The sequence below is a fragment of the Chionomys nivalis genome, chromosome 11 (assembly GCF_950005125.1).
Source record: "Chionomys nivalis chromosome 11, mChiNiv1.1, whole genome shotgun sequence".
NCBI classification, from domain to species: Eukaryota; Metazoa; Chordata; class Mammalia; order Rodentia; family Cricetidae; genus Chionomys; species Chionomys nivalis.
This window is the reverse complement of record NC_080096.1, coordinates 9,355,199-9,382,937: the sequence shown is the minus strand read 5'-3', so window position 1 is coordinate 9,382,937 and position 27,739 is coordinate 9,355,199. Positions and strand designations below refer to the sequence as shown.

The 27,739-nt window shown below is 39.7% G+C and overlaps 1 protein-coding gene and 1 pseudogene across 1 annotated transcript; one reads left to right on the top strand and one right to left on the bottom strand.

Moving 5' to 3' along the window:
• Positions 1 to 7,500: 7,500 nt before the first annotated feature.
• LOC130883575 (vomeronasal type-2 receptor 116-like) lies at positions 7,501 to 26,573 on the bottom strand. Its single transcript, XM_057784146.1, has 6 exons — positions 26,377 to 26,573; positions 24,383 to 24,689; positions 23,310 to 24,107; positions 21,793 to 22,020; positions 17,508 to 17,631; positions 7,501 to 8,405 (listed from the first exon to the last, which is right to left on the bottom strand). The coding sequence occupies exons 1-6, from the start codon at positions 26,571 to 26,573 to the stop codon at positions 7,501 to 7,503; spliced, it is 2,559 nt and encodes an 852-aa protein (XP_057640129.1).
• LOC130883370 (40S ribosomal protein S5-like) lies at positions 15,119 to 15,828 on the top strand (annotated as a pseudogene).
• Positions 26,574 to 27,739: the final 1,166 nt, after the last annotated feature.

The following is a 27,739-nucleotide window of genomic DNA, read 5'->3' as shown; positions in this document are numbered from 1 at the left end:
TGAGGGTAGGAAGAATATTATGAACAGAGACATAGGCTCTGTTGATACAGGGGTCAGTGAGTTAGGTCAGAGATCAGCAGCCCCCGCCTCCAACCCGCTGTATGTCGCTAAGGCTTGGTATTTAGCCAGTCTGGTCTCTCTTACCCTGTAACCCCAGTTTGATTCTGTAACCTTGTAACCTCCAGAGGCACACAAATGGTACAAACTGCCCCCTCCCTGTGTGTGTGTATGTGCATGTGTGTGAGAGAGTGCTTTCATTTGGTTACAGTTTGGTGGGTTTGGGGGAGGGATATTTTCTTTTCTTGGGTTTTAGAGTTTTGTTGTATTGGGTTTTGTTTTTTGATTTTTGAGACAGGGTTTTTACATAGCTTTTTGGTTCCTGTCCTGGAACTAGCTCTTATAGACCAGGCTGGCCTCGAACTCAGAGATTCGCCTGCCTCTGTCTCCCGAGTGCTGTGATTAAAGATGTGCGCCATTGTTTTTTGATTTTTGAAACAGAGACAGGGTTTCTTTGTAGCTTTGGAGCCCTCCTGAAACTCACTCTGTAGGCCAGGGTGATGTCAAACTCAGATCTGCCTCCTGAGTGCTGGAATTAAACATGTGTGCCATCACCATACCCTGGTGCTTTTGTTTTTTGAGAAAGAATTTAAAGTTGGATGGGTGGAGGGGAGAAGATCTGGAAGGACTTGTAGGAGAGAAAGAATATGATTTAAAGTTAAAAGTTTTTGAAGTTAAAAAAAATGGGGGGAATGGACAGAAAAAAAAAATCTATCACCTCAGACTGCACACCAACCTTCAAGACTGCCTGAGGCTGGGTTGATTGTGTTCTCATTGAGTCACTGTAGAGATGGGAACCAGCTTAGCAGAACAGACTCCAGCAGGTCAGGCAGCAGCCTCCATGCTGCCACTCCAGGCCTTTTCACTGGCTCCTGAGGCCTTTTGTTTTTGCTGCAGACTCTCCTGCCTCTACTTCCCAAGTACAGGAATCTGAGGAGTGCCTTGTCTCTCACTCAGCCTTCACAGAAGCTTGAAGGACCTTTGGAATCCCACTTGCACTGGGCTGTGGTAGCACATTCCTTTAATACCGGCACAGAGACAGCAGAGAAACAATCTCATGAGTTCCAGGTTAACGTGAGATAAAGAGAGCATTGTTATAAGTATTTTTTAATATTTAGTGTTGGGTATATGTGTGCATGACACAGCACTTGTCTTGGCCGGTGTGTTTATCTCAGCACTTTCAGGAGAAGCCTCTAGATTACACTACATAAGACCTATGTTTTCCATCAATGGAGATGTCACAAATGCAGAATTTCCATGGACAGCATCATCTAAACTTCATAATACTGCAAGAGAGCAAGTTAATTAGCTGTTCTTCCCTTATCAATTCCTCAACTGTGTCTATATAGTACACTTAGTGTTGTAGAGTCTTATGTCATATACATGAACAGAGCCTCAGTCATCTCTTCTCACACCTCATTTCTCTCCTGTAGATTGTTGAAATTCTCACACATTAAGATCACAATGAAACTCAGAATCACAGTGCCCAAGGCTATTAATGACACAGCCACCCCATACGGTTCTTCCTAGTTCATAAAGGTTGCAGCATTGTGAATGCACTTGTTCTGCCATGTTGGCTCACTGCTCCTCTGGATGCTTCACAACCTGGTGCACATCGTATGGAGAAAGGAAAATATGATTAGTGCTGCTTCAGCATTTTTTACTTGCAGGACATTTTAATTAAATATGTTGAAGAAGCATTGCAATATCTGCAGTTTGTTGCTGAGAATGTAATTGAAGAACATGGTTGCACAGAAATGCTTCAGTTCATTATCATTATGGGGAACAAAAGCAAACCACCATTTCGTTGCCTTTTAAACTGTATTAATGAGATCATTTATAATGTTTTCAGAAAACACAGATTTCACAGTACATTCTAGATGCTCTGACAAAATGACTTAGATTGGTGAATGCACAGAAGTTGAATTCATTAATCACAGTTCATCTGAATGTTTTGAAAATCAGATCACATGGACCAGTGCCCCCTGAGGTCATTGTCTCTTTTATGAATGAAGCCCTCAAGAGAGATGAAGACTGTTTCTTCTACTTGGAGAAGGTATGTTGTAAGTTTTCTAGTTTGAATTTGCCAGGCAATATAATTTATCATAGACACAATACTAAATGTAATAAATAGATTGTTGTGGAATATTATTTTAACTACACAAAGATGTGTTACATTTGGTTATTCTGCAGAATATTGCTGCGACTATGTAAGATGTGTTACTTTTGTTTGTGCTGTGTTTGATTAACGATAAAAAGATGTGCTGCGTTTGTTTCACATTGCCTGTCTACAGCATCTGATTGGTCCGATAGAGAACTGAACAGCCAGTAGCTAGGTAGAGCAAAGATAGGTAAGGCTGGTGGGCAGACAGAATAAATAAAAGAAGGCTAGGCTGAAAAGGCAAAGACAGGAAGAATGAGAGAAGAAGGTGGAGAGAGCATAGGACATGCCCAGGGCAAGAAGCCTGGCAGTCGACAGCCAGCCCGAGATAAGGGAGCAGCGAAAGGAAGAGGGACAGAAGGGAGAAAGATAATGAGCCCCGAGGCAAAGGGAGATAGAAGAAAACAGGTCCCCAATCACCACTGGACCCAGCCTCTGATTTGGGCTATGGTATTCTACCAAGCCTTTGGCTAAAACAGGGCAGACAGGTATCAACAATCTGATATGCTAATTGTAACATTTCAAGGGCTATGCAAATAACCTTTGAGCTGTTTCACCACATAAGAGGCATTAGCAATATTAACATGTCACACAAATGGAATGATAAAAGTGTGAACAAGACATTTGTTCTACTAGCCACAAGTCCTCCTGCTCCTTCGGGAAATCCTACCAGCGTGCGCCACAAGAACTGGCCCAGGCAGCATGCAGGCTCAGAGACCTTCTGCAGCTACTACACGGATTTCTCGGTGCTGCCAGAAAGCCTAACACTAGCCCTGCAGACTCTTGAGCTTGCAGAGCCTGGAACGGCCACCGCCTTCTTCTTTCCCTGCTGCTGCCTTCTCAGTCAGCCCAACCCAGTCAGTGCTCCAGCTTGTCTCGGCTCCAGCACTTGTTGCCACATTTGCTGATACTCCTGGCACCGCTGTGGCATCCTACAGGCTGGGCACTGACTGGGCAGAGGCAACGAGCCTTCTGCCACAGCCGCCTAGCAAAGCTCCGCTCCAGCTGCCTTCCAGCCCCAGCTGCATTGTTAGGTAGGGCCTTCCAAGCTTTAGTGGTAGCTGCAGGTATTTGGGCGAATACTCCTGGATCATACAGAATTTGTTGCTGCAAATCAGCATAAGCCCCAGCCTCCAATTGCAATGCCTGCATGGCCTGGAACCGAAACCCGGGCAAAGAACTTCAGGATTAACACATACTCCAATCCACCCTCACCTTCTGAGGGCAACCTCTCAGCATTCCCTAGTTTCTAATATCTCAGCAGAACCTCCGATTACAGTGCACTGCGCCCCCTTCTGCACTCTATGCACTACAATACAGTTTGCGAGCTTCCGGCAAGGGCCTGGAGGTTAAGAAAACACATACAGAAACAGACAGACAAAAGACGTCTCATCACTGGTAAGAAGCCCTTTATTTCATAGCCCCATGGAGGCTCATATACCCAGCAGTCAAGTGGGCCAACAGGTGAGAACCCATCCTCTGATCTTTTAGGCAAGGCACAGCTTTTTGTAACTCCGATCAGAAGGCTCTAACAGGGAAGAGCAGCTGAAGGCCAGGAGTCCAATTGGTCTCAATATTTTATCTTTGTCATAATTTGTATTTCCTAATTCTTATTCCTGTTATTACGTTTTGTCATCTTGTGTTCAACCTGAAAGAATCTCTAGGTGAGACTTTTCACTGATATTTGTATTCATTTGGATTTACTGTTTCTTTAGATATTTTAGTTTGAAATTATTCGGTATTTATCTTTATTGTTATTGAATTCCTTTGTTACATGCTCACTCAGTATTTTTCTGCATGATCTCATTTTATTATCAGTGCATATTTTTGTCCTCTGATTTTTTTTAGTACATTCTTATAATTATTGTTTGAATTTTTTTTAGTATGTCATTAAACATACTCTTATTTAAGGCCATAACTGTGACATTAGAATTCATTTAGCTTTAATATATTCTGTTTTTAATTCTGTGAAATCTTTCAGTGGATGTTTTTTCTCTGCTCACCCAAGATGTAGGTAGAACAGATACAAGATTTCATTGCTGCACTCTGAATAGATATTCAGCTCAGTACCTAGAGCTTACACAATACATTCTTTCACACGAAAATCACTCTGCTCATCACTCTGAGGAAGAATATTAACTCTACATTTCGTACTATTTGAGTAACCTGAGATAACTTCAGATCAAGCTTGAAGACTTTCCTGAAGTTAACTACCTTAAAATCCACTCACTTTGTATTTGTAGTTCATCAGTCCCCCCCCCCCCCCCCCCACTATCTTTTTGTGCAAATCACTGCTGTAGCAATGGTGGAGGGCTCAGGTCACATGTATTTTTTAAGATTTATTTATTTATTTATTTATTTATTTATTTATTTTACCCTCCCCATAAAAACCTTTTCTTTTCTTGTTTTTTGAGACAGGGTTTCTCTGTAGCTTTGGAGCCTATCATAGAACTAGCTCTTGTAGACCAGGCTGGCCTCAGACTCACAAAGATCCGCCTGCCTCTGCCTCCTAAGTGCTGGGATTAAAGACATGCACCACCACTGCCTGGCAAGACTTCTTTATTTATTATATATACAGTGTTCTCCTGCATGCATGACTGCCGGAAGAGGGCACCAGCTCTCACTACACATGGTTTTGAAACATTTTGTCGTTACTGGAAATTGAACTTAGGACCTCTTAAAGAACAGTCAGTGCTCTTAATCTCTTAACTCTGAATCATCTCTCTTGTCCCATGTCATACATTTATAATCACAATCTTTTATTTTCAAATTTATATTTTTCCCTCTCTGGTGTCTGAAACTCCTCTAACACGTCCTTATTTATTTATTTATTTATTTATTTATTTATTTTGGTTGTCTAAGACAGGGTTCCTCTGTAACTTTGGAGCATGATGTCCTGGAACCTGCTCTGTAGGCCAGGCTGGCCTCAAACTCACAGAAATCTGCCTCCCACTGCCCCACTAGTGCTGGGATTAATCGGCCTGCACCACCACCACCCAGCAAAAACATGTTAATTTTTAAATAGCCCATCCAATTCCAAACATGATTCATGTCAATTCATCCCACTGAGAAGGGGTCACCAGGAAGCCTGGAGGTTAAAGCCTGTCATTTGATGGTGAATAAAGTGTGTCGAGCTCTCCTGGACCTCAAAGAAAGTGGAGGAAACACCTTATTCCCAAATTCCTCCAATCTGCATTCTCTCGCTGACCCTGGCTAGAAGAACTGAAGGAATCTGTGAAATGGGCATCATGAGTTATTGACTTCAATTGATAATTATTTTCTGCAAAGGCATTTGGGAAAAGGAGGTAGGATGGGTTTAAGCTCATGCCATTCAAGCTACAGAGATAAACAGCATGGAAAACAAACACTAAACAGAGTCAACAAATCTTCGAAAGCCATTGCCAATGTCTGTATCTCTATATAAACCATCAGAAAGAGGAGACCATGAGGTTGGAGATGATAGTTCACACGTTGGGAGCAAGAATCTCACTACAGTGCCATCCTAGATTCCTCCTAGAGATCCTGAATAGCCTTCCAGAGGACTCCCAATATTAATTGAAGACTCACATGCCCTCCATAAAAAGCAAGAAATTTCAATCTTACTATCATATACAGGTTCATACTTTTATTTGAACATTAAATAAATGGAAGTAGGCTGCCTTCGCCAAGTTTAAAGACATCCTGGGCTCCATGGCTAGACCTTGTTTCAATCAGCAGAGAAAAAATAAATTTTATTTTGTTTTGTAAGAAAGGGTCTCAGGGGGGGGCTGGATAAATGGCTCAGTGTTTTAAGAGCACCGACTGTTCTTCCTGAGGACCTAGGCTCCATTCCTAGCACCCTCATGGCAGCTCACAACTGGATCTCATAGCTTCAAAATAATACACATAAAAGAAAGATAAATAAATTATTAAAAATGAATGGTCTTAGTTCTAGTTGTCCTTGAGCTCACTATGTAAACCAGGCTGGTCTCAAACTCTAATCACTTTGCCTGTGCTTCTGAAGTGCTGGGATTAAAGGTGTGCACAAGCATACCCTGACAAATTAAGATCACAATAGTAAAGACATTTGTGTGTTTCTCCTGTTGTTTGTACAAGGATAACTTCAGGTCATGGTTATTCTGGGGTTCAGAATGAGACTCTGCCTCACAAAATGAACACAGAAACCACAGAAGCTGTTAAAGAAAAAATATTTGGTATTAAAAATACACAATGAAATTTCTGGTTGCCCAAGCCTCAGGTAGCTAAGAGGAGTATGTCTGTGAGTTCCAGGGCAGGCTAGGATCTGTAGAGAGACCTAGTTTTGAAAAAAATAGACTCCTCAAAGTAAAGAACTATTTAAGTTACATTGAGATGACAAGGCTAGAGAAGGCTGAATGAGATGGGGTGTCCTGGTAGTGCTGAGGGACTTACCTGATCTGGACCTTGACAACAGGTCTTCACATCCCAGCAGTGGCATGCAGTTGCTCCAGACTCCAAAACTCTGAGCAGTTCTCTGGCTTAGTTCTTTCTATAACTTTCCACTGATCCCTCCCCTTTGTAGCCACACCAACTCCAACAAAATCTACAGTCTGATTCAAGAAGTGAATCTCTGCCCTCTTCCTTCTTCTGGTTTTAGCGAGTATCTAGGTAGTCTGGATCAGATTGAGACCCAATAAAAGAGTTTAGAATAGAGTAATAGTTACAAACACACTCATTAAAGCAACCACAATCACTGAGTTCTTAGTTATGGGTCTATGTGCTGAGTGTTTTAATATTTTGAGCTGGGATTTCACAATGTACCTAAGGCTAGCTGGAACTCATGATGTCCCCCACACTTAGCTTAATTTTTCTGTATCAATTGGTCATGTGCTGTGATGTGAGCTGCCACGTTTAAGCAAGTTTTCTTCCTTTTTTTAAAGATCAGAAACTCTGCTTTTTAATTAAATTAGCAATCCAATAAATGTTATTGATTTACATCCGTTCTCACTGGCAGTTAAAGACACAAATTCACTCAGACATCAGTAGATGGACTTTTAGTTTATTTTAAATCTGTTTGTATATTAACGAAAGAAAACGTCTTCTACAATGCAGCAATGTCCAATAGGCAGGTCTTGTAAATTAAGTGGTTAAATGGAAGATTACAAGAGATTACATTCAGAACAGTAGTATATATGTCAGTTCTTGGCTTCTTCATTAGAAGAAACAGTGAGAATCACTAGCTAATGCATACATCTTCATTGTATCATAACAGGTGGTTTTGTACCAAAACTACAGCTTTCACTTTCAAATTAGGAAATGGTAGTTTAGGAAGATGCTTTCTCCTTTAACTTTTTAAGAGAATTTCTTTCTGGTCTTAACAAAATTATATAGCACTTGGGGATAAAGATACACCCCAGCAAGCCTGCACTGGAGGCCAAGATGGAGAAGACCTCCACAGCCACCATGACCTTGCCCTTGGTGCTATGGTAGACAGGAAGAAAGGTGACCCAGACACTAAAGAATATCAGCATACTGAATGTCAACAACTTGGCTTCATTGAATGTGTCAGGGAGATTCCTGGCCAAGAAAGCCACAATGAAGCTCCCTAATGCAAGGGAGCCATGGTATCCTAAGACACAATAAAATGCAATCATTGAGCCCTTGCTACATACAATGATGATGTGGCCTTGTTCACTCTTGGCATCAATTTCAATAAATGGAGGAGAAACTCCCAGCCAAATTGCACAGAGAATAATCTGGATGAGGGTACAGATGACAATGATGAAGTTGGATGCCCTTGGAATCAGGTAGTACCTCATCCTTCTTCCAGGGGTTGTGACTTTGAAAGCCAGAAGCACAGTCACTGTTTTTGCTAACACAGTAGAAACAGCCACACTGAATACTACTCCAAATGTGATTTGCTGCAGCATGCACGTAGCTGCATTGGGATGACCAATAAAGAGCAAGGGACACAGGAAACAAAAGATGAGTGAGACAAGCAAGGTGTAGCTGAGATTCCGGTTATTGGCCTTCACAAGTGGAGTGTCATGGTGCTTTATGAAGATTCCAAGAACCACAGCTGTGAACACAGTGAAGCAAAAGGCCATTAAGGTCAGAGCCATTCCCAAGGGGTCTTCATAGGTCAGAGAGATCACAGTTTTGTCAATGCAATGGATGTGTTCTGCATTGGCATACTGATCCTCTGGACACTTTACACACTGATCCACATCTGATGGAGAAAAAAAAAAACCTAAGATTAGTGAATCTTTTCTTGTTTTTGTTTTTTTTTTTTTTTTTTGTTTTTTGTTTTTCAAGACAGGGTTTCTCTGTAGCTTTGGTGCCTGTCCAGGCTGGCCTCGAACTCCTAGAGATCCGCCTGCCTCTGCTTCCCGAGTGCTGGGATTAAAGGCGTGCGCCACCACCGCCCGGCAAGATTAGTGAATCTTGAGCATTTTTCTTGACAAGACATTTCATTTATGAGTGTTGAAATTAGCATTGCAATATCTGCACTTGTGTTGAGGATGACATTGAAAGATAATGCTGCATGGCAATACTTCCATTTCACAATACTCGTTCATTATCCTTTAGTGGAATGAATCCAAACAATCACTAGTTTGTCTATTAAATGTGTGTTAATGTCATAATTTGTCACATTATAAGGAAAGATTTTTTTTAGTAGAAAGACAGGAGATAGGGAATGAGGGAGAAGGGAACAGAACAAAGAGTAAAGGAGTGGATATTTGGGCCAAGATGACAAAGCTTTCTCTGATACAGTTGAAATAGGTATCACCTGTGGGAAAATGGCAATTTATAAAGGTAAAAGGGTTACCCCATTTTAGGATGAAGTGTTAAATTGGATTATCAGGATAATTAGGACAGTCATGAGGAAGTTTTGCTAGCTTGACCTCACATTTTGATATCTGGACAATGATAGTCAATCTCAGGTGGAGGAAGTGGATGACTAAGGCAATAGATCTTGGTGGCTAGCTTTGAGAATGATACTGTCTTAGGTTTTATATTGCTTTGAAGAGAAATGATGACCATGGCAACTCTTTTAAAGAAAAACATTTAATCGGGTGTCTTATAGTTAGAAGTTCAGTTTATTATCATCATGTTGGGATATGGTTGTATGCAGATGGACCTGGAATTATAGAAGGGGCTTTGAATTCTGTTCTTATCCATTGGCAACAGGAAGTAAACAGACTCACTGTGTGTTTCTTGAGCATATATGAACCCTCATACTCTGCTGCCACAGTGAAACACTTCATCCAATATGACCATATCTTCTACAAAAAGACCAAATATCCTAATAGGATCACTCCTCATGATGTCATGGGAGCAAATTTTATTCAAGCTACCATAGTAATCTAATGGTTTATAGTAAGGCAAATGGAATGTGAGAAAAGGACAGAGTTTTTTAGAGAGATATTTAACATGCTTGGGATCACTACAGTCCTGTCAGAATCACTAATTTGTATGTGTTTACATGTAAAGTCTCAAAAGAGATGGTGAAAATGATGTCAGTTGGGTTTATATGGGATAAGTAGGAGGGGAAAATGAGAAAGGAAGGTTATGTAAATATAATTTTGATGTTGGAAAATGCAAACATAATGAAATAAATAAGTATGCCCTTAGCTGTGTCCTCATCTGATAGTAAGGATGCTCTACTCCTCAGTATTGTTCATAACAAGCAGCAACATGGCAGTTCGCATGAGTGGCAAGCAGTTGAGAGACCTGCCTCCAGGCTGCGTCCCCACTCCTGGTATGAAACAATGGTTTGTATTCTGTCAATTATATTTTAAATAAATGCTGATTGGCCAGTAGCCAGGCAGAAAGTATAGGTGGGACAACCAGACAGGAAGTAGAGGCAGGTCAATGAGAACAGGATAATTCTGGGAAGAAAAAATCCCTTCCTCTGCAGTCCTGGCCCAGCCACAGGCAGCAAGCAGACACCTGAACATCCTCTCCATGGCCAGTAATCCCATGTAACCTTAGAAGACTACATAGGAACAAGTGCAAACTCAGCAGTTGAAGATCATGCATAGACAAGAGCCATACTAGATGGAAGCACAGACTACTTAGACACTGCCATGACCCACACCTGTTAAAAAAACAGACGAGTAAATGCCAGCACAAGAATACATTCAACACGTGAAAGAGCATTATGGGGCTGATAGTGATCCTACAACAGTAAGACCTGAGCATTCCAATACAGCTGAAACCCCCCCAAAAACAGTCTTAATAAGAACTTAAGGAAAATGGTAGTGGCTATTAAAGAGGAAATAAAAAATTCCCTTAAGAAATCAAAAAAAGGATAAAGAAAGTCTTGGAAAATATCAATAAATCCCTTAAAGAAACAAAGAAAGTCAAGAACAAACAGTCAAATAGGTAAAGGAAACCGTTCAAGACTTGAAAATTGAAATAGAAACTATATACAAAACATAAACTGATGGAATTCAGGAAATGAAAAATATGACTAAGTGAACAGGAACTACTGATTCAATCATTATGGACAGAATACAAGAGATGGAAGAGACAATCACAGATGTTAAAGATACAATGGAGGAAATAGATTCATAAGTCAAAGGAAATGTTAAATCCAATCAATTCCAATCATAATATATCCAGGAAATCTGTGGGACAATGAAAAGACCAACCCTAAGGATAATCAGGGTAGAAGGAGAAGAATCTCAGCTCAGAGACACAGAAAATATATTTAACAAAATCAAAACAAAATCCCAACGAAGGACATGTGTATGAAAGCACAAGAAGCTTACATAATACCAAATAGGCTACACCAAAGACAGTCCCCTCACCCCACAATAATCAATCACTAGGTAAACAGAATGAAGAAAGAATTTTTTTCTGACTTAAATAAGTTTATTTTAAAAAAGGAAAATGTGGTTATGGAGATAAAGCTGCCTCTTTATCCTACAACCATGAAGAAAGAATTTTAAGAGCTACAGATGAGCTGGGCAGTGGTGGCGCACACCTTTAATCCCAGCACTCAGAGGCAGAGGCAGAGGCAGGCAGATCTCTGTGAGTTCGAGGCCAGCCCGGTCTACAAAGGGAATTCCAGGACAGGCTCCAAAGCTACAGAGAAACCCTGTCTCGAACCGCCCCCACAAAAAAAAAAAAAACAAGAGCTACAGATGAAAAAGGCCAATAAACATATAAAGACAGATCTATCAGAATAACACCTGACTTCTCAAAGGAGGCCCTACAAACTAGACAGTCCTGGACTGATGTTTTACAGACAATAAAGGACCACAGATGCTAGCGCAGAATACTATGCCCAGAAAAACACTCAATCACCATAGACAAGATAAGCAATGTATTTCAAGACAAAACGAGTTTTAAACAATACCCATCCACAAACCCAGCAACACAGAAATGCTATAAGAAAAATTCCAACCCATGGAAGCTTGCTAAATCCATGAAAACACAGATAATAAATAACTTACAACCGCAAAACTCAAAAGAAGGGAAACTCAAACACTAACACCACCAAGTCCAAAAAAACGCCAAGAATTAATCATTTTTGATCATTAACATTTCATAATATCAATGGATTCAATTTGCCAATAAAAAGAGAGAGGCTAAGAGAATGGATTTGAAACCAGAATTTATCCTTCTGTGGGTTACAAGAAACACACCTCAACCTCAAAGACAGACATTACCTCAGAATAAAAGGTTGGGAACAAAATTTCCAATCAAATGAATCTAAGAAGCAAGGTGATAAAACTATCATAATATCTACAAAAAAACCTTCACAGTAAAATTATTAAAAAGAGATGGAGAAGAACAGTTTATATTCATCACAGGAAAATCCATCAAGATGAAGTCTTAATTCTGAACATCTATTCCCTAAACACAAGAGCGCCAACTTTTTTTTTTTTTTTTTTTTGGTTTTTCGAGACAGGGTTTCTCTGTGGTTTTGGTTCCTGTCCTGGAACTAGCTCTTGTAGACCAGGCTGGTCTCGAACTCACAGAGATCCGCCTACCTCTGCCTCCCGAGTGCTGGGATTAAAGGCGTTCGCCACCACCGCCCGGCAAGAGCGCCAACATTTTAAAAGAAACATTACTAAAGCTTAAAGCACACATCAGACTCAAATGGATTTATGAGACTACTATGAAATATATTTACCAAAACACAAAAGAACGTACTTTTTTCAGCACCTCATGGAACCTTATCTAAAACTGACACACACTTGGTCACAAATAGAATCTCACCAGATATAAAGAAATTTGAATAACTCCTTGTATTATATGGAACCAGTATGGGTTAGAGTTCAGCAGCAACACAAACAAAAAAATGGACAAACTCATGGAAATGCTCTCAACTGAACCACCACTGGGTCAAGGAAAAAATATAGAAAGAAATTAAAGACATCCTAGCATTCAATGAAAATAAATCCACAACATACCCAAACTAATGGAACACTAGGAAAGTATAAACTTAGAGGAAAGTTCATAGCACTAAGTGGCTACAGAAAGAATTTGGAAAACCTTGTGCTGTGGTGAAGATTCTACTGCAGGAAGATGATGAACTGAGAGCTTTGGCAAGCTGGGAAACCACAACATTACGCAGTAAAAGGAGTTATTTTTTGCATGTGACTCCTTTTTTGATGAAGAACTCCCCAGAGTCAGAAACTCAGTGAAGATCCTGTGAGAGTTCACTGAATGCATCTGTGAAGATGAAGTCACATTTGTATTTTGAGATGATAGGATGTGGAGATTCCCAAGCTGTGAGATATATGCCATGGAAAGCTGCATACAGGGAGTGGAGCTAGCAAAAGAGAGACATGAATAAAAATTTTCAGGAATAGAACTAAGTAAGCTCAGCTTAGTTTATGGTGTCCCAGCCTTGGTAGAGGAATTGATCTAGACCAGGGACATTTGCAGAGGCAGAACTGAGCCAGCAACTTGGTTCTGAGCAGAGCTGAGACAGCAAACTCCACAGGAGCAGGTACAGGGGAACAACCACGAGCGAGTGGGCCAGAGCCAGAGACCACTGCATATCCGGGCATAAATCTGGGACCTTCCAGGGAGTAGACATAACCCAGAACCCCTACAGGTCTGTGTGTGAGTCTGGGACCTCTGAGGGAGTAGGCCTGAGACAGGTCCTCTGTGGGTCCAGGCAGACCCAAGTCTGGTATCTCTGAAGGGGTAGAAAGAAACCAGAGACCTTTGCAGGACGAACCCTGAGCCAGGGTCATTTGCAGAAGCAGATCCAGACCAGGAGCATTTACAGAAACAGGTCTGAGTTGGCAGCCTAGGCCTGAACAAGGCTGAGACAGCAAAAATCCATGGGAGAGGGGATAACCCCAGAAGCGCTAGTGACCTCCAGGAACACTGAGTGACCAATGGGGTAACTAGATCCATGGTAATGACTGTCCCACAAGGAACAACCATCCTAGCCTTGGATCCACTGGCACCTAGATTAATAACCAGAGTCACAGGCAGCCCAAACCATACCATTTAGAATAAAAGATGAGTAGACAAGGTGAGAACACACGCAACACCACAAAGCACAATACACCAGTAAAATCTAAAAACCCTTCAACAGCAAGACTTGATCTACCAAATATAGATGAAACAGAAGAAAAGGACATAAAAAATAACTTCATTGGAATGTTTGAGACTCTTAAAGAGGACATGAGATATTCCCTCAAAAAATGGAGGAAAAGACAGATAAAAATTTGGAAGACATTAGCAAATCCCTTAAGAAAACCAGGAAAAAACAATAAAAAATATGTAAGAAACTATTCAAGACTTAATAACTGAAATATATACAATAAATAAAAGCACTCAGATTCAAACTACCTCTGTGTTTGCTTCTGTTTGTCACCGCCAAATCATATCCCACCTGGTCTTACAGCAACCATGTCCCACAAGAACCCCATCCCAGGCTGGGTTGGTTGGTGCAGGAGACTGCCAATAAGATAAAATGGCAGTGTACAGAAACCAGGTGAAGATAGGGAGGCGAGATTATATGAGCAAGGGAAGTGTTGTGGGGCAATGGTCTGTACCCTGTCAATTATATTTTAAATAAACACTGATTGGCCAGTAGCCAGGCAGGAAGTGTAGGTGGGGTGCAGAAAGTAGAGGCACAGCAACAAGAATTCAGGGAAGAAGGAATTCTCAGTCTGCAGTCATAACATGATGCAGAGCAAGCAAGATGGGACTGTCTTGCCAAAAAAGGCACTAAGCCATATGGTTAACATAGAAAAGAATAATGGGTTAATATAAGTTATAAGAGTTAGTTAATAAGAAGAGCATTAGACACTGAGACAATAGGTTAAGAACTAATGTAGACCTCTGTGTATTTCTTTAGGAATTAATGACCAAGGGAACTTGTCAGGACAGAAACCTCAGTCAACAGGGGATGATGAAGATCATGACAGGGAAACCCAGAGAAATAGCTGACCTGAGCTCGAGGGAGTTCATGGAATCTGTACCAACACCTAGGGAGCTAGCATAGGACTCTCCTGGCACTCTGCATGTCTAACAGTTGTGTAGGCTGGTCTGTTTACGGGATTCCTAGCAGTGGAGCCAGGGTCTATTCATGCACATGAACTGGCCTTTTGGAACACATTCCCTGTAGTGGGATGGATTGTCCAATAAAAAAGGAAGGGTCTAGTTTCATGCCATGCTTTGTTGGCTCCCATGGAAGGCCTTATCATTTCTGAATGGAGACAGGAATGAATGTGGGGGAAAGAAGGGATTGCAAAGAGAGGAGGAAGGAGAAACTATGGTTGCTGTATGAAATAAATAAATGAAAAATGCCCACCATCCTATGAGCTTACTTAAAACAGGCTAACAAATAAATAACAATGAAAACAAATGCAGAAAAGGAGCAGTAAGTCTATCACTGAAGGTAGAAACCTCTCTACATATTTAGCATTAAAAAGCCCTACATCGCTTCCTGTCTGTGCTAGGACGGCGCGTGGTCCACGCCGAGCGACCGAGAAGCCAGGTCTGCGCCCTCAGAATGACTGAGTGGGAGACAGCCACACCTGCCGTGGCAGAGACCCCAGACATCAAGCTCTTCGGGAAATGGAGCACTGATGATGTGCAAATCAACGATATTTCTCTGCAGGATTACATTGCTATGAAGGAGAAGTATGCCAAGTACCTGCCCCACAGTGCCGGACGGTATGCCGCCAAGCGCTTCCGCAAAGCCCAGTGCCCCATTGTGGAGCGCCTTACTAACTCCATGATGATGCACGGCCGCAACAACGGCAAGAAGCTCATGACTGTACGAATTGTGAAGCATGCCTTTGAGATCATCCACCTGCTCACTGGTGAGAACCCTCTGCAGGTCCTGGTGAATGCCATCATCAACAGTGGCCCCCGGGAAGACTCAACACGCATTGGGTGAGCCGGGACAGTGAGACAGCAGGCTGTGGATGTGTCGCCACTGCGCAGAGTGAATCAGGCCATCTGGCTGCTGTGCACAGGAGCTCGTGAGGCTGCTTTCCGCAACATCAAGACCATTGCTGAGTGCCTTGCAGATGAGCTCATCAATGCTGCCAAGGGCTCCTCCAACTCCTATGCCATCAAGAAGAAGGATGAACTGGAGCGTGTGGCCAAGTCTAACCGCTGATTTCCCAGCTGCTGCCTAATAAACTGTGTGCCCTTTGGGAAAGTTTCAAGAAAAAAAAAAAAGCCCTACATCTTGATGTCATCAATTTGTGAACAGATAAGCTCCTTCCTTCTTCCTTTTCTGTGAGATACAAACCCAGAGTTTACTCAAGGGGTAAAAATAGATACAGATATAGCACCATATAGGACAATAACAGAAGAATACTCAAGTAAGGGTGATAGCACAGTCAATGCCATTTAGTCTTATAAATCTTTTCATTTAAAGCCATTTCATTAGATGCTGTTTATTACTTTGGTGTATCTTGTATGTCTGAGTGCATAGAGGCCAGATGGTTTGGGAGGTCCTTCTGTTGTGTGTTGCTTTTATTAGATAATGAATGAAGGACTGCTTTGGGCCTGCGCAGGGAATAGAGGTAGGCAGGTAAAGTGAGGCAGAATGCTGGGAGAAAGGAAGTAGAAGGAGAGAGAAGCAATGGAGCTGCTGCTAGGGACAGATGGTTGAAAACTTTACCCAGTAAGCCACAGCCATATAAATATGGCTTTATATTTATAATAATAGTATTTATATTCTACATACAAATAGAAATAGGTTAAATTATTATGTAAGAGTCACTCAATTAGAAGCTAAACGTAATGGACCAAATAGTGATTGAATGAATACAGTTTCTATGAAATTATTTCAATTCTGAGCAGTTGGGATGAACATGCAGTCTCCCCCAACAGTCAGAAGACAATCTCTAGGAGTTCATTACCTCTATTTATTACATGAGTCCTGGGGTTGAACTCATAATTAGCTGTAGTAGCAAGGGAATTAATTACTTTGCCATATTATTGGCCATTAATATGCTTTAAAGACTTTTATTTTATTACATGGGGTGAGAACCATAGAGAAAAACAATGTCTGTCATCTGTATATACCCAACACTAAACAAATATCATTTGACTAATAAGAGCTTGTACGTGACAACACCATTCAGATAATTGTGACTAAGGTACTTTCATACCAAACTGTTTTAATATGATATTTGTGACATTATTAAATGGGTGCTATACATAAAAATATTGAATGTAGGACTACTCATATGTTCTATATCATGTGTCAGTACTTATCAATATTCCGTAGAGTTCAAATCACATTGATCCTTTGAAAAGGGGGGTCTTTTGCTATTGCTTAAAGTCTTCTGCCTCATATTTAACTGTTTCTGATTTAACTGTACAAGTAATTATTCCTGTTCTCATTAACCATACAGAGAACTTGCAATTGGTTCCTAACATCCAAATAACAGAGTTCTGTAGTGAGAGGCTGTTAGAAGAACTTCCCAGACCAGAGGTTAGTGGATCTGATATCCTATTCTGATCCTCATTGATTCTTCAACGTACATGGTGCCTATAAGTGTCAGTAGGAACACATACATGCATGCAGTTAGATTAAACAATCACTAGGAAAGACCTTGTTCAAATTTCTCTTACACTGCAGTTTGAATATCAAAACTGTTTCTTTGAGAAACTGACATATGCCATGAATTTTCAGTGAATCAAAGATCTATGTCATAGCAAACAGTGTCACTTAAAGGGAGATTGGTATTGATCACATTCCAATAAATCTAACTTAGGAAAGGGGTATATTCTATCTGTGTAGCAGCTTTTAGACCCTTTGATCATCCGTGTCTATGTTAGAGAGGATGATCAATGTGAAGGGTTTATCTTGGCAGTGAATACTCACTTGTCTCATTAGAAATTTCATTTTCTGGGCAAGGACTGCAATCAAAACAGCAGGCTGCCATTCCCTCCTGCCTGAACTTTCTGAATCCAGGACCACAATCAGCACTGCACACAGAGGGCGGCATCTGAGGAAAATTAGACACATGTTGATATGAGGAGACCTGCCTGTTCATTCCATAACTACTTTAAATTACCTCAATAAAATATCAATAAGTTTATTTTATATACACCAAAGAGTGACCATATCTCACTTAGCATATTATAGAATGACAATTTATGTGAAAGTGTAGAAACAATTTAAATATAAAATTGATAGCGTTACATTGCTGGAAATTTAGGAAGAAGAATGAGTTGTTCACTCTGGACAAATAAACATGACAGAGCATGCAAAGGGTTTTTTTCTAATTAATTTTTGCAACTTGACACAAAGTACATTTAAAATATAGAGGGAACCTTAACCAAAAAATCATTCCATTGGATTAACCTGTCATCGTAACTGGAAAACATTTTACTCATTGGTATTTGATGTAGGAGTGCTCAGTCCACTGTGGGCAGTGCTGTCCCCTAGGCAGGCTGTATGAGAATTCAAGCAGAAGAAGCCAGTAAGAGGTATTCCTTCAGGATCTGTACTTTAGTTGCAGTCTTCAGATTCCTGCCCTGTCTTCCCTCAACTATAACCCATGAGTCAAACCAACCTCCCCTTCTCACTTTGCTTATGGTCTGTTTAATCACAGCAATAGCATAGCAAGCTAGGATGAATGGAGAAATCAACTCTGAGATAGCACACATGAATTTCACTAAAATCACCCTGCAAAACATGACATAGTGTAAAAACAATAGATAAATAGGCAGAGCCTGGCACATTTCTAGTGATGAATTGCTGCGTTGATATTCACTGAGCTGGAAGGTGAAGTGTTTCCTGAGAATAAAGTGCCTGACACAGGCTGCAAGACACTGCAGAACATGGATAAAAGTTAAATAACTTGAGGTTAATTGAATGATTTCTTAAAGTTTAAAATAAAAAAATCTTCGTATCATTAAAACCCTTGATAGGGCTCTTTATGCTGCTTCGGAAAGCTGCTAATACTGCAGCCTCACATTGCATGTTCTGTTCAGTGCTGAGTTCAGTGTTGAAACTGCAGTGTCTCCTATGCACAGGCTCTTTCATATTCTCCACAATATGGTTAGGGACAAACATTCCTTTGTTTTCTGCCTCCTTGAATGAGGGTTTCACAGTGTACTGGTGATAGACCTCCCTCACTCCTTCTATAGACTAGGCTGACTTAGATCCTACAAGGATATGCCTCTTCCTTACAGGGTTGGTGAAGATCTTCTCCCAGTCAGTGGGTTGCCTTTTTGTCTTAGTGACAGTGTCCTTTGATTTACAGAAGCTTCTCAGTTTCAGGAGGTTCCATTTATTCAATGATGCCCTTAATATCTGTACTGCTGGGGTTATACGTAGGAAGTGATCTCCTGTGCCCATGTGTTGTAAAGTAGTTCTCACTTTCTCTTCTATCAGGTTCAGTGTGTTTGGACTGATACTGAGGTCTTTAATCCATTTGGACTTGAGTTTTGTGCATGGTGATAGATACGGATCTATTTTCATTTTTCTACAGATTGACATCCAGTTATGCCAGCACTATTTGTTGAAGATGCTCTATTTTTTCCATTGTATACTTTTAGCTCCTTTATCGAAAATCAGGTGTTCATAGGTTTACAACTGCATATGTTGAACCAAACTTGTATCTCTGAAATGCAGTCATCTTTACCAGAGGAGCAGATATTTCTGTTGTCCTGTTGAGCTTTTGTCCTTTTTTTGTTTAATTTTCTTTTTTGCAGAATGAGATTGGATATTTGTTTAGTGGGTTATGGAAGGGTTATTGCCATTCTTGATGTTTATGTATTTTGACTAGAGAATGGGAAGATTAACAGTAAATTGGTATTGAAAATTATTAACTAATTGTTATTGCTCATTGTTGTTATTACAATATTTGATACTTTTAATAGTTGTTTATCTGTGTGGTGTTCTAGTGCTGTCTTTATATACTTTGATCACTTGTATTTATCTTATTTTTGAGGTTCTATTCGTTCTTCAGGCATCTTCCATAATAGTGTTAGAATGGTTGTGAATTACAATAATTTATGTTCATCATTGAATTTTGCTCTATGTCTGTATTAGTTATGGTTTTTAGGAATAACAAACTTACAGAACAAAACTGTCTCTGTTTCTGTCTCTATCTCTGGCTCTCTCCTCTATATATACACATATGCAATTTATTAGAATGTCGTGTGGTCTAGCTAGCCCAATAATTGCTGGATATGAATGGAAAGTTCAAGAATCCTACAACTTCTCAGTCCATGAAGCTTAATGCCATTATACACTGGAATAGCAAAGAAATACCCTTAATTCCAGTGAAATAATGAACTTGGGAACAAGTTCTGGAGAGTCACTGTTACATACTATTGGATGTACTGTGGATGCTTATGGTGTGTCCTTCTTCTCTTCTGGCATAAGTTCAAAATTGGATCCTTGAATTTTATCCTCTTGGTCTCACACATCTTTTATTTTTCTTCTTTTTATCTTCATCATCGTTTCAGATCTATTTTCAGCCTGGTCTTCGAGTCTTGCCACCCTGTCATCATCTTGAAGTATTCTGTTAGTGAGACTTTTCACTGATATTTCTAAATGATTTCATTTGTCTTTCCTTTCCATCTTTTAATTTGAATTTTTTCATTATTTTGTACCTTTTGGGATGTATCTGTCACATGCTCACACAGTTCCATATTGTGTGCAAGTTTTTGTGAAATCCTTGCTTTCTTCTGGAGGTTGTTTGACTTTCAAGGTCATCTTTGAATTCTTTGTTCAGTACATCATGAACACAGTCTTGTTTAAACTTCTGACTCTAATATTCGTTGCATGGATGTCTTCATAGTTTCTTCACTTGTTTGTGTATTGAAATTTGCATATCTAGGAGTATAGATTGCATTGTTTGTAATCCTCTGGATTTCTGCAGTGGATCTTTTCATAATGCTCAAGGGAGGCTAGCTTACAACACATGTGAAATTCCATTGCTGCTCTGTGGATGGACCTGTAGTTCAGTAGTTAAACCTTCAGATCAAATGTCCTTTTCCCTGAGAATGACTCTCGTCATCACTCTGAGAAAGGATAGTAACTGTAGATCTCATACTGCCTGGGCAACCTGAGATATAACTTCAGATACAGCTTGAAGTCTCTCTTGAAGTCAACTCCTTTAAAATTCTAGCCACTTTGTAGTTTGGGAGTTTGAATGAGATATCTTAAAATCACCTTCATGAGAATTCTTATTGATAATGTACATAAAACCCATAGTGGAATATATCATTTATAAATTTTCAAAAGCAATTTTTTTTACTACCAATACCTCCACACAAAGAGATAAGAAAACTAGATACACACTTGTTTGTTTTGGGTGAACTATGAAAGAATTCATGAGATCAAGCAATGTTCCTCTAGTGAGAAATTTCTTTCACAGTATAAGCTACAGTGCTAGAGACATGGCTCAGCTGTCAATAACAATTGCTCTTCATGAGCAGATGCAAGATTCATTTATAGTTCACCCTGTGTGGAACAAAGTTGTCTCCAGTTTCATGGAAATCAAAAACATTTTTCTGACATGCATATGCACCACAAATTCCAGTATTGCACAGAAAAATGCGAAAACACTCATACCAACAGAAAAGAAAAAGGCAGAAAGATAAAACAAGATTACAATTCACAAGGTTTCTAAATGGGTCAAAAAATGTTATGTCAATGCATGCCTAAAGATATTGGCAATTTAGAATCTGTTGGCAAAAATTCTTAAAGAAAATTATATAATAAAAGTGAATGATTGGCATATGTTTAGTTTACTCCTCCCTTACAATTAGCCTCAGACTTTCAGCATCTGTGTCAGAGGTGCAGCAGAAAAGAGGAAAACCACTATGTAGTAATTAAAATGGGAACAACAAAATATTTCTGAATTGCAGGAAATAATATTAAATAGTGGTAACCACCAGTTTGCTATTTATTTTAAAAGCTTGAAACATGTTCTTGTCTGATAAAAATCACAGTATGCATGTATGAAATCCTGAAACAATTCATAAAATATCACATCAAAAAAGTGAAAAGAAGAAACATTTTGTAGGAGGCTCGAAAATGGCACCTAATGTGACAACCTACTTTTCCTAAGTTACATGGAAACACAAGTGGACCCACGTGACAGTGTTACTGCTGTGTAATGTGAATCAGCACATCAGGTCAGACCTACCTGTCTACTTCCTGTGGCCCACTCTAGAATGTCTTCAGATATTTGGAGCTGTTGGCCATGTGGAAAATACGGGCTAAACATTCCTATCTTCACCCTCAGTCCAAGACCATTTGGGAAATTCCAAATCTGGAAAATGTCATACTCTGGCTGCAGTTTTTCTTTCTGGTTCATATTCACTCTGTCCCCACCTGGATTAGTGAAGTGGGTCTTCCTAAGTAAGGAGTACATCTGAAAGACAGGCAGCATTCTTTAGTGAGTGTGCCCTTCCTTGAAGTCAGAAAATATATTCTGATTTCATCTTCAACACAACTTTCCTGAATGTGCCCATGTGAGAAATCTCAATGAAAGCAAGTAGGTAAATGGAAATATAATAACAGTCCTAAAATTTTATTTTTTTCAGAGGAACTAGCAAACATAAGCACAGCCATATATGACAACACCAATTGTAAGTATTAAATATTCATAAACACATACACACAGACTCATATTCATACATAGATACATACATAATATAGACACATACTATATACACATACATACACCTGAAGCCAAGAAAGGATATGAACATACAGAGACAGACTTATGCACTCAGACACAGAGAAAGAGAAACTCACAAAAACATACACAGGCCCATACACATGCTCACAAATTTGTGGATAAATATGCACAAGGAGACATACACAGATATAAACAGCCATGCAGGGAGACATTGACGGAGACAAATTTATCCTCAAATGCAAAGACAGATACACATACAGAGGAGCAGAAACACAGATATACATATGTACAACACATTCACCATACACACCCATACACAGTAACACAAATATGCATAAGTGCAAGCACAACCACAAAAACAGACAAATCACACACATGGACACTTGTAGACACATGCACTGACAAATACATATAGGGAGAGACACACAGAAACACACCCATAGAGAAAGACATTGGCAAAAGGCCAATTTATTCCCACTTATACACACAGGTAAATATGCAGATAGATGGGAACACATATTTAACATCTAAACAGATATATCCAGAAGTACAGAGAAACACATAAGCATCCACCCTTACACAAAAAGAACCATCCATTCACACACACGTGAGTTTTCCAGAGCCCAGAGTTGGGGCAGATTCAGTTTAGAACACCTGTGCAAAATATCCCCTACACTGATTACCACATATCTGACAATTAATGAACAAAAGCTCATGTTTTAATCATGGAGAGGATTAATGAAGAAGACTCCTATGTTCCCAGTATCACAACAGGGGTGAAGATATTCAGGTGCTCTATAACAGAATCACTGATTTTCATTGAGAAATTGTGTCTCCCACCCCACAACATTTGCATTTGAGATTTTCCCAACCTCTAAATTTAATTCCTTAAGAGGAAAAAAATGTTCAAAAATCTTTCTATTTGGGGAAATATATCCTAACCCACTAGAATGGGATAGCTGAGACTCTAATAAAGACTGATATAGAAAACAATGAATATCATCAAATAGAAATATCACCTTCATGCACTTAGACAGGCGTACTTCCTCATTGTCCATTGGCTGAAGAAGTACCTCATGGGTAACATGGGCCATAGTATACACAGCATTGTATATGTCATAGCTGTCATCACTAAAAGCCATGTCGAATGTCTGTGCAATCAGCTGTTCCAATGAGCTGTTGGATGAGCAGTTCCTCAGTGTCTTACACATAGAAGCCGAGATTCCACAGTTAAAGTTCATCCACTCCACCCCTGCCAGGTATTCATCTGAGTATTTGAGAGGGTTTACTGTCTGGATAAAATTTTTAAAACCAGAAATCTCAGCATGGTGGTGTGCAAATACTAGAGTCCCATGGAACAATTCAGGCAAGGAGTCACTCTTACTTGTAGTGACATCGAACTGTGAGGTGGTGACCCAGATTCTCTGTAAACCTTGAGATGTCCACATTCTAAAGATTAAAGAGAGAGTGCTATCTGTTTCACCATAAATGATAACAACATTTGAGGATGACGTCAAGATTTGGTTATAATACACTAGAATTCTTGACAGGAACAAATCAAAGTTGTGTGGAATCATGTTTACAAAGGCAAAGCAGAGTATATTTTTTTCCATCTCTGTTCTCAAATATGAGAGAATTTGCATACCCTGATCATTGTCTGAGATGGTCAGTCCAACCCAATTCCAGCTGAAGTGAAGTATGAGGGAGACCATGGCCAGAGGTAGAGATGTGTCCTCAGGGGCCATTTGATACAGAAAAGGAAACTGTTCACTATCATTCAGAGTAGGATGGAAGGGTCCATAGGTAAGCTGAAAAAACTAGGAAACAGGGAACGGCGTGTGGTAGCATGCACTCCTAAGGACTCGTTAAAGACACTTTTCTGCCAAGAGTTCTAAATCACACCCTTGCCTGTTAGTCTTCCCTCACCTCTATTTCAAAAAGGTAAATACAGAAGTCCCCTGAATAGTACCCATGGACTAAACAGTTTGAAATAAGTGTAGGCCAGTCTCCTCCTCACACTTTTCTTAGCCCCTGAGAGTGGCACCAATGGAGACAGGATTTCTTGCCAACCCATGACCACACAAAATCTCACCTGATAAGGATAGAGGCTGTGCATGGCTGTTGCATCCATAGAAGATACTACCCAGCTTGGTCCTGAAAGCATAACTGTACACGTGTTCCAGTTTTTACAGTGATAATTAGGATACGCACCACCAGTATGTTTAGTACGTATAGTATAATAATAATGCTCGCAAATATGTAATTGTAGCACAGTCCTACACCCACTTGGCAAAATTTCAAATAGTAAAGTCATATTTGGTAAAAGATCAGGGTTCCTGTTGACTTCATTCACGGAAAAAATTAAGGCCAATACAAAGCGATAGTTTTCATTACGTTTTCTGTAAAATGATACAGTGTTTAATAAGACAAATACCTACAGAATCATGTGCTATGAATACAAGGAGTACTGAATGGTATTTCCAACCACACCCAATGTTTGAAATGAATCTTTTGTGCTGTGATGTTCAGATGATATAAGAAGCTGGAAGCTTGAAAAAACTTTAATATTTCATGAGAGTGCGTCTCCAATGAAAAAAGTTGTGCCATCGTCATCTTTCATAGAGAACCTTGTCCGCCTCTGGTTTTTGAGTGCCTTATCTTTACCTTTTGAACAAGCATTCAAAAACCAGAGGTGGAAGAATAATTGCTGTTTCTTCCTAACTCATTGTATATAATCTAACCATTAAATATGAAACATACATTATAATTTTGAATAATTCATTCAAGTTAAATACAATCACTTTACCACTTAGAAATTGTACCACTGTGTTGTTTTATGTATGAAAATAAGTATTTATCTATATTTTTATGAAATAAAAAATTTAGAATATTATTTATTACCACACAGAAAATATAACATTGAAAATTTTGGTAATTTCAACGGGAATCTGAGATTAGAACTTGGGAAACTCAAACACTAAATCCTTTTATCTAAGTATTAAGAAACATCTATGATTTGAGACAATAGAGTGACCTAGTGGATGAAAGTTCTGTGTTTGAAACCAGCTCTCAACAATTGATAAAATCAAAATATGTATATTTCAAAAGTTGGTAAAACGGGCAGAAATATTTAATAAAGTAACTTACGAAAAACAAGAGAGGTCAATGCGATATGAGGGTCAGAGAATAAACAACTTAGACATGGAAAGAAAGGACACATGCCTCTTATATAAGGACAGAGGTGAACCTGGTAGGTACCTCCTCTATCCCTGTTATCAGGTAGTAACAACTATCAAATGCCACAGCTGTCACTAAAGCAAGTGACAGCAGAAGTGAGCAGTCACCACTATTAGTGTCAGTTTCATTTTTCAAAGAATGCAAACCTATCATTTACATTCTATAATTCCTTCTTTACGCTAATGTTTCAGTGAAGAAATGGACTTTGAAATTGAAGCCCAGTGGTTGTCCATGTATATATGTGAATTATCGAGATCAGGAACTCATAGGAAGTTCAGAGTGGACTGACTTCCTACTTCCTGTCCTGATGAATCTTTAAAAGTTTTAGTGTGACCACAGGCAGAGCATCTGAGAGAGTAACTGAAAATCTATGTGAAAGCTCTCCACAGCTAGCAGGACCACAAATGTTAGTTGTCCTAGCATTGAACATAGGACCCACACATTGATGGAATGTCCATCAGGAGACTCCATTGCCATTTACTTATATCCAGTTAGGATGACACTAATTGAAACAGAATGGGCTTTCTTTAGATGAGGCATCCCCTGCTACTGTGCTGTGGAAACTGAGAAGAGGCAGGCTCTATGTGATGGAGAAGGTATAGAGTCCTTCTTCACACAGCACCCAGTCTGGTAATATGGAGGGTGTCTGGGAGAAAAATAGAACATTCTCTGGAAATTTAAACATAGAAAAATAACATGTAGTCTCTAAAAGAATATGGTGTTTTTTTATTTGGGTGCAGGTTGGGAGAAGAGGGCAGCAGATTCAAGGCATTGTTCAGGTGTTCATCCTCCTGACCCCTCATGAAATATCCATGATGACATTTACATAGAAAATACAAAGGCACTTACTCTTTATGCAAATGGCCTTCCAAATACTCCACAGCATCTATTTTATTTATTGGAAAAACATAGAAGGTATAATATCTCAATATGTCGTCATAATTCTCTTCATTCTGCTTCTTTCTCCAGAAGCACCTGGGATGAATGAAACTGGGCTCCTGAGGTAAAATGTTCAGGAACAAGAAGAACAAAACCAAAGTAAGCATGTTTGTCTGCTCTAAGCCTGGGCAGTTGAATTATGAACTTCCATGCAGCTAGCACATCCAGTCGGCACCTGGTTATCATCACTTGCTTTTATTTCTGTGGCCATATGAGAAGCTACTTATGCGTTAACAAATCCTTTCTTTTTGTGTGTGCAGATGTTTTCTTATTCATTGAGAAAACTTTGGCACTCTCTTCCCTGAGGCTCTGCATCTGATTTCCAGAAAACATGTGATGAAATTTGGTTTATAAATAGATACAAGGTCAGTTATGCTGGTTTCATGACATCACTCATTTTGTGGAAATTATGCCCCTGGGAAGATGCCAATTGAGAAAATTTGTTCCCATGGCTACGGTATCAATGTGTTTATGTTAACAACTTTAGAAATGATGTCAGTGGATTTCGTTAGATGATCCACAGTGAGACGCATCATTAGTTCAGGAGGACTCACAAAGTCAGAATTCATGGCTCCACACTGGGAATTGTTTCACCAAGTCCATGTCAAGGAAAAGCAGCTTCATGTTTAGAGCAATTGAGCACCACACAGCACACACAGTGGGGCCTATTCTACTCAAGAGACAGGTTCAAAATAGCTAACCAAAGACTATGCTTCCATTGTCTTGAAATCCATTAATCAGGCCTAACCCAGAAATTTTCTGACCTACTGCTCCAACACCACCCAGCTCATCATAGAACCACAGTTCATTTCCATGTTGAATGCTGATTTTAAGTATTCAAAAGATTCAGAGAGAAAACCAGACCTCTGTACCTCATTACTAATACTACACAAGACCTATCACCCCTCCTCCAAGCCAATCATTATTAATGAGAAGCTGAGTATTAGATTTCTAAACATGATCTTGCTCTGTGGTCCTCCGTTCAAGCAGATCAATACTGTGTTTTGACCCATTTCTTCTGGTTTATCTCTGATTTCCTACATTATTTTACTCATTTTATAATCTCAATGAGCCTATAAAGAAGTCTTGTTCAGTATCTTTTTTTTTTTTTTTTTTTTTGGTTTTTCGAGACAGGGTTTCTCTGTGGTTTTGGAGCCTGTCCTGGAACTAGCTCTTGTAGACCAGGCTGGTCTCGAACTCACAGAGATCCGCCTGCCTCTGCCTCCCAAGTGCTGGGATTAAAGGCGTGCGCCACCACCGCCCGGCTTGTTCA

Coding starts and splice junctions, on each gene's coding strand:
- LOC130883575 (XM_057784146.1), bottom strand. CDS start 26,573: ATGCTTACTTTGGTTTTGTTCTTCTTGTTCCTGAACATTTTACCTCAG. Junction 24,108..24,382: donor ACAGCCTCTATCCTTATCAG/GTGAGATTTTGT, acceptor CCTGTTTCCTAG/TTTTTTCAGCTTACCTATGG. Junction 8,406..17,507: donor TGAAATTTCTAATGAGACAA/GTGAGTATTCAC, acceptor TTTCTCCATCAG/ATGTGGATCAGTGTGTAAAG.